Genomic DNA, 6,022 nt, shown 5'->3' with positions numbered 1-6,022 from the left:
GTTCTCTCTCACATACTTTGGGCACATGACCAGGAGGGACCAGTCCCTAGAGAAGGACATCATGCTTGGAAAGCTGGGGGGATAATGCAAGAAAGGAAGAACTCAGATGGGATGGATTGATATGGTAACTGGGGCATTGGGCATAGATGTCAGAGTCAGCAAGACTGGCTCAGGACAGGGTAGGGTTCAGAGCTATTTAGTACATAGGGTCGCTATGAATCATGGGTGACCCAAATGAACATAACAACAACAACAACAACAGCTTCTTCAGCATATGGCACGGTTATTGTTGTTAGATGTCATCAAGTCGACTGTAACTTACAGTGACCCTATGAACAACAGCTCTGACCCCTGCCATATTATGTGCCATCCATCTGATATACTTGAGTCGATTATTACAGTCATCGTGCCTATCCATCTTACTGGGGGTCTTCTTTTTCCCTGAGCGCCCTTCTTTCCCCTACTGATGTCCTTTTCCAAGGTCTAGCTTCTCCTAACATCATGCTCAAAACACGTGAGAAAAAGTGTCTCTATTCTTGCTTCTAAGGAGGACCTCGGTTGTACTCCCTCAAAGACAGACTTATTTATTCTTTTGGTAGTCCACGGGATATTCAGTACTCCTCCCCAGTGATTGTTTCTTACAAAAGGAGGCCTGGTAGCACACTGGTCAAGTGTTCAGCTGCTGATCAAAAAAAGTCAGTGGTTTGAATTTACCAGTAGTTTCTCAGGAAAAAAGACTTAGCGATCTGTTCCTGTCAAGACTGCAGTCCTGTCAGTGTAACAAGGGCAGTTCGGTTTCGTCCTACCGGATGGCTATGAGTCAGAATCGGCTCACTGGCATGCAGCAACAACATACATTTCCTACAAAGCTAAATGTAAACTTATCATCAGATGCAACAATCCTGCTTCTAGGTACTTAACAAAACGAAATAAAATGCATCTCTACATAAAAGCTGAGTGTTTACAGTAGTTCTATTATTGCCCCAAGTTGAAATCACCAAGATGCCCTTCAATAGGTGAATGGATGAATAAACTTTGATATGCCCAAATAATGCAGTACAACTCCATAATAGAAAAAAAAAAGAGAGAGGGAGAGAGAGAGGTCGAACTACAAAAGAAAAAAAAAGATCTGAAGAAATGTTAAATGCACATTTTTAAGGGAAAGAGACTGGAAGGAGACTGGAAAAGCTGCACACGCTATGATTCCAGCTTTGTGACTTTCTCGGAAGTTGAAATACAGAGACAGTGAAAAGAACAGTGGTTACCAGGAGGAGGGATGAGCAGAAAGAGCAGATGGCATTTTGAAGGCAGTGACTCTGTTGTGTACCACATAGAAATGGAAAAATTACTATGGCAACGTGTAATGATACATGCCTTAAACTCTAATGGCGTATCGGTGATCTATGTCACTAAGCATTGCTCAAGATTCAGTAAAACCAAATCTAAATTTACTTCTGTTAAGTTGGGCCCTCCTGGTAGTGACCTTTCATCAGGTTTCCAAGGCTGTAAATCTTTACAGGAAGAGACTGCCTGTCTTTCTCCCATGGACCATCTGGTGAACTTGGACCCCTGACTTTTCTATTAGCAGCCTCACCCTTTATGCACGATCTACCAGAGTTCCTTTCAAAACTTGTAGGATTGCACAATATCAAAGGGGAACCCTAAAATAAACTCTTGACTTTGGTGAAGAACAACAGTATCTTACTGTTGATTGGTTACTTGTAGAAAATATACTACTCTCATTCAATAGGAGACACTAATTAGACGCGAAACTGTGTTGAGAGACCAGAAGAATATGCAAACTCTATACTTCCTGCATGATTATTTAAAAAAAAATTCAAGCTGCTCTGAAATGGAAAAATCTAGTTTTTAAAAAGCACTAGTCAAGCTATAAAGGCCATTCTTGAGATAATTTGAGACATTTAAATATGGTTTCTATACTGTGTAGTTATTTTATGTTAGTGACAAAATGCCCTAGTGTAATCTTTCTAGTGTGCTTGTATAGAAAGAGGTCCTTGTTCTTACAAATGCTGATGTTTTTGTGAGGGAAGTGTGTGCAAGAGACTCATACACAGCTCAGCTTAAAAGAAATACAAATTTTAAGAACATTGAGATCATGCAGGACATAGACCATGTACAGAAAAATGGTAGTAAACAGAATGAGAAATACAGGTTTCTCTAGGTTTGAAATTTTTCAAGATTAAAAGTTGGGAACAGCAGAGGCAAAAGCACTAGTCTCTGGTGTGATGGATGATAGAACCTATGGGTGAGACTTTCTCACCATGTTGGATCTTCACTATTAGGAGTGCTAAGGTTTCTCTTTTGCAAAACTAGCAAAATGAAAGAAAGAAGACCCCAGAGAGTTGAGATTCAGTGTTCTTTCTTTATTCTGGCCTTCTCTGTTCCTTCAGCTTGTAAAAACAACTGGTTCTTACGTAAAAATGTAACCTCCAAGGAGATCACTTCGCTGCAACGTATCTTGAACATTTATATATTTCTGTGCCTAAGTACTGTCATTTCCTCTTATACCATCAAGAAAGAAAAACCAAACCAAACCTACTGCCATTGAGTAGATCCTGACTCATGGCTATCCTTCATTGAATTCTCAGCTATACATCTATTTTTTAAATTTTTTTTTTTTTGAACAATGGGCATGAACGACATTTATTTACTGAAAACCACTCTCCCTTATCTGATGTGCTCTTTTACAAGTATAAACTGGAGAAGGCCCAACACACGCATAACTGCCTCCCGTGCTAATTACTGAAATGCAAAGTGTGGTTGGGAATCAGAAATGTCCCAATGACCTTAAATACATATTTACATCTGTAACATAATTTAAAAAGGTCTTTATACAACATAAAAACCTCAATAGCATCTGCCCCCAGGAGGTGGTGGTTTGTGGTTGTTTTTTTTTTTTTACCTTTACAGTCCTTTAAAAAAAAGTAAGACAACCTTTCTCATGTGAGCCCCCCGCCTCATGCCCTAATGTCTTAAAAAAGTGATTTTAAATTTACACTTAACAAATAGAAAGCTATTTGATTGGCAACAACCTGCAGTAGAAAATTCCCTCAGCCTTCCCTGATGGAGGAGAAGGGTGGAATATGGCATGTGCTTGGTCCCGGGTCTGGCCTTTAGGGACCCTGATAGCTGACTGGGCAGGTGGTTATACCTCCCTTCCCAGCTTGACAGTGACCAGGTGTGACCCCAGCTCAGGAGTGGGACGGAACCTGCTCAAATCATAGAGTCATCATGGTCCACCGGGCTGAAGGCAGCTGCTCTCAGAATATCCAGCGAGTTCACCAGGATCAGTGTTCCTGTGAGGTGTTTCCAGCGCTTGGTGATGGGGTTTTTCATTTTGTCCAGGCCAGTGTGCAGCTCCTGGATGACATCACGGTAACTGTCCCCCATCTGGTGGCTCCACGTTAGTAAGAAGTCATACGCAGGTTTCCACATGGCCTCTCTGTCCACCAGCCCGTTCTTGTCACGGTGCGGGGACTCGTACGCATCCATCTGCTGCTTAGAGACCTTGGCGAGCTTCTCAGCCAGCTCCCGCCAGTGCTGCGCCACCTCGACAGCCGTGGTCAGGAGCACGAAGTCCTGGATGAGTATAACCACCAGCCCCTGGCAGTCCATCTTCAGTAAGGCCATCATCAGCTCCTTCTGGAAGGACCTCCTGTCCATGTTGTCCATGTTGCAGTCCTCCTTCAGCTTCTCCAGGACGGACGCCACGCACTCTGACTCTTTGTCCAGCTCGGCACGGCAGAAGGCGGTGAGCGGCAGGTGCTCGTAGCCCAGCGTGTCGGCGAAGGTGCGCCAGCTGCTGATGTTCGCCATGAGCAGCATCCTCACCGAGGCGTAGATGTAGGTGAGGAACTTGCAGGGCTGCAGGATTTGCTCCAGCAGCGCCGACGTGCTCAGCTCCGGGCCCGAGAAGACGCTGGGCTTGGCCTTGCCCACCACCAGCACGTTCTTGGCGTGCACCAGCCCCACCTTGCCCTGGTAGTAGCCGATGTACCACTCCTTGGTCCACAGCTGGCCCTTGAACCGGACCTTCTCCTCGCTGAGCAGGGCGATCATGTCGCCCTTCTTGTACTCCAGCAGGTAGTGGTTCTTGCTCTGCCGCACCACTGTCTTGAGCAACTTGCCAAACTTGAGGCTGGCCACGGGCCGGTCCTGAAAGGTCGGGTACTTGGTGCTGGCGGCAAACGGGGACAGGGTGATCTTGCCCGCCTCGTTCTTCTTGAGGAACCTCCTCTGGCCACTTGGCTTGATGGCGCTCTTGGGTGGGGGCTGGAGCGTCTGGACGCAGAACTGGGTGAGGATGGCGCCCTGGTCATCCTTCACCTGGACCCTCAGGGTGAAGTCGGAGAGCTCGCTGGGTTTGTGGCAGGTGATGGGGAAGATGAGGCGGCTCACCTTGCCCAGTTTTATCTGGAACCCTCTCACCACCTTGGCTTGCTCGCTGGCCCTCACCTCGTAGTTGGTCATGTTGGAGTACATACAAATTTTGAGGTCCTGAGGCCGGGACAGTACGAACTGGTGCTTGCCCCAGAGATGCAGGGCCACAGGGGCGGGGCTGGGGGCCTGGCGGGTGACCTCGCTGACCAGGAGCGTCTTCGGGGCACAGTCGTGCCCGAAGATGGTCACCACTGTTTTGAAGGACGGATGGATGTGCTTGGGACCGTAGAGGCCCACGGTGACCTTTTTGTGGATGAAATCCCACACAGTGGCCGGGTAGAGGATGCTGGCGCTGTGAGCGACGATGGCCAGGTACATGCAGGGCTCCAGGTTCTCCAGGTGCACCTGGACCGTGTCCCCGTGGCTGTAGTTGAGAGGGATGTGGACGTAGGGGCCCTCCTTCGAGTCACTCCTCAGGCACTGCAGACTCACCGAGCTGGTGCTGAAATGTTCGCTCTTCACCTCGGCGGAGACTTTCATGTGCAGGCTGATGGGGGTCCTGACCTCCAGGTTGCTCAGCTTCACCTCCAGCAGCGGGCTGACGCTGCTCGACCTGTCACTGTTGAGCTCCAGCGGCGGGTCCAGCAGTGCCTTCACCGAGATCTGCTGAGTGTCGCCGGGGGCCACGTGCCCCTCGGGCACGTGGATGGTGATGCTGGTGTCGGGGAGCTGCAGGACACCCCCGGAGCTGTCCAGTTTGCACACGATGTTGGTCTCCACCGCCTGCGTCTGGCCCCAGCCTGGGCTCTGGCCCAGCAGATCCAAGTCGTGGCAAGACCGGGCGAGCTTGCGGTGGTGAAGCCAGGCGGTGCGGAAGTCCTCCCGGCTCTGGAACTGCTCGGGGGTGGGGGACTTGAGCCCCGTGAAGAAGCCCGAGGACGCGGGGGCGTCCGACTTGGCCTGGAGGACGGAGAGCTGATTTTCCTACAAAGTTCATATATATTGAATTTCACACTATTCTTCATTGACATTGTGTTTCATACAATCATTCCCATTACATCTTTAATGGGAAGAGATAACTTTATCTTTCTCCTGAGGAGTGGCTGATAAATTCAAACTGCAGGTTTTTTGGTTAGCAGCCCAACACTTTATCTGTAATGCAACCGTGGTTCTTTAAGAAAGAAAGTAATATTTTAATTATAAGACCAGGAACTCTGGTAGCCCAGCTGCTAAGCAAAAGGTTGCCAGTTTGAACTCAGGTGGTGGCTCTGTGAGAGAAAGGTCTAGCAATCTGCTTTCGTAAAGATTGCTGTTGTTGTTGATACGTGCCGTCGAGTTGCTTGCGACTCATAGCAACCCTATGTACAACAGCCCCAAACTCTGCTCTGTCCTGTGCCAATCGCACCGTCTCCAACACTCCCATCCCGATTATCCCAGTCACTGAATCAATCCACCTCATAGAGGGTCTTCCCCTCCTGTGCTGTCCCTCCACCCTACCAAGCATGATGTACCTCTCCAAGGACCATTCCCTCCTTACAACATGTCCAAAGTATGTCAGACGGAGTCTCAGAATCCTTGCCTCCAAGGAACAGCCTGGTTTAACCCTCTCCAGGATGAATCT

General features: G+C 48.2%; 1 protein-coding gene across 1 annotated transcript in view; it reads right to left on the bottom strand.

Annotated features, from left to right (window-relative positions):
* Positions 1–3,234: 3,234 nt before the first annotated feature.
* LOC102867988 (SH3 domain-binding protein 4-like) overlaps positions 3,235–6,022 on the bottom strand; it is an 11,240-nt gene continuing 8,452 nt past the window's right edge. The window contains exon 2 of the mRNA XM_006891638.1: positions 3,235–5,385. Coding sequence (XP_006891700.1) covers positions 3,235–5,385 — 2,151 coding nt within the window. The remainder of the gene's footprint in view (positions 5,386–6,022) is intronic.

This window comes from Elephantulus edwardii, unplaced genomic scaffold (assembly GCF_000299155.1).
Source record: "Elephantulus edwardii isolate Elephantulus edwardi_28Jun2011 unplaced genomic scaffold, EleEdw1.0 scaffold00101, whole genome shotgun sequence".
NCBI classification, from domain to species: Eukaryota; Metazoa; Chordata; class Mammalia; order Macroscelidea; family Macroscelididae; genus Elephantulus; species Elephantulus edwardii.
This window is presented reverse-complemented; position numbering and strand designations above follow the sequence as displayed.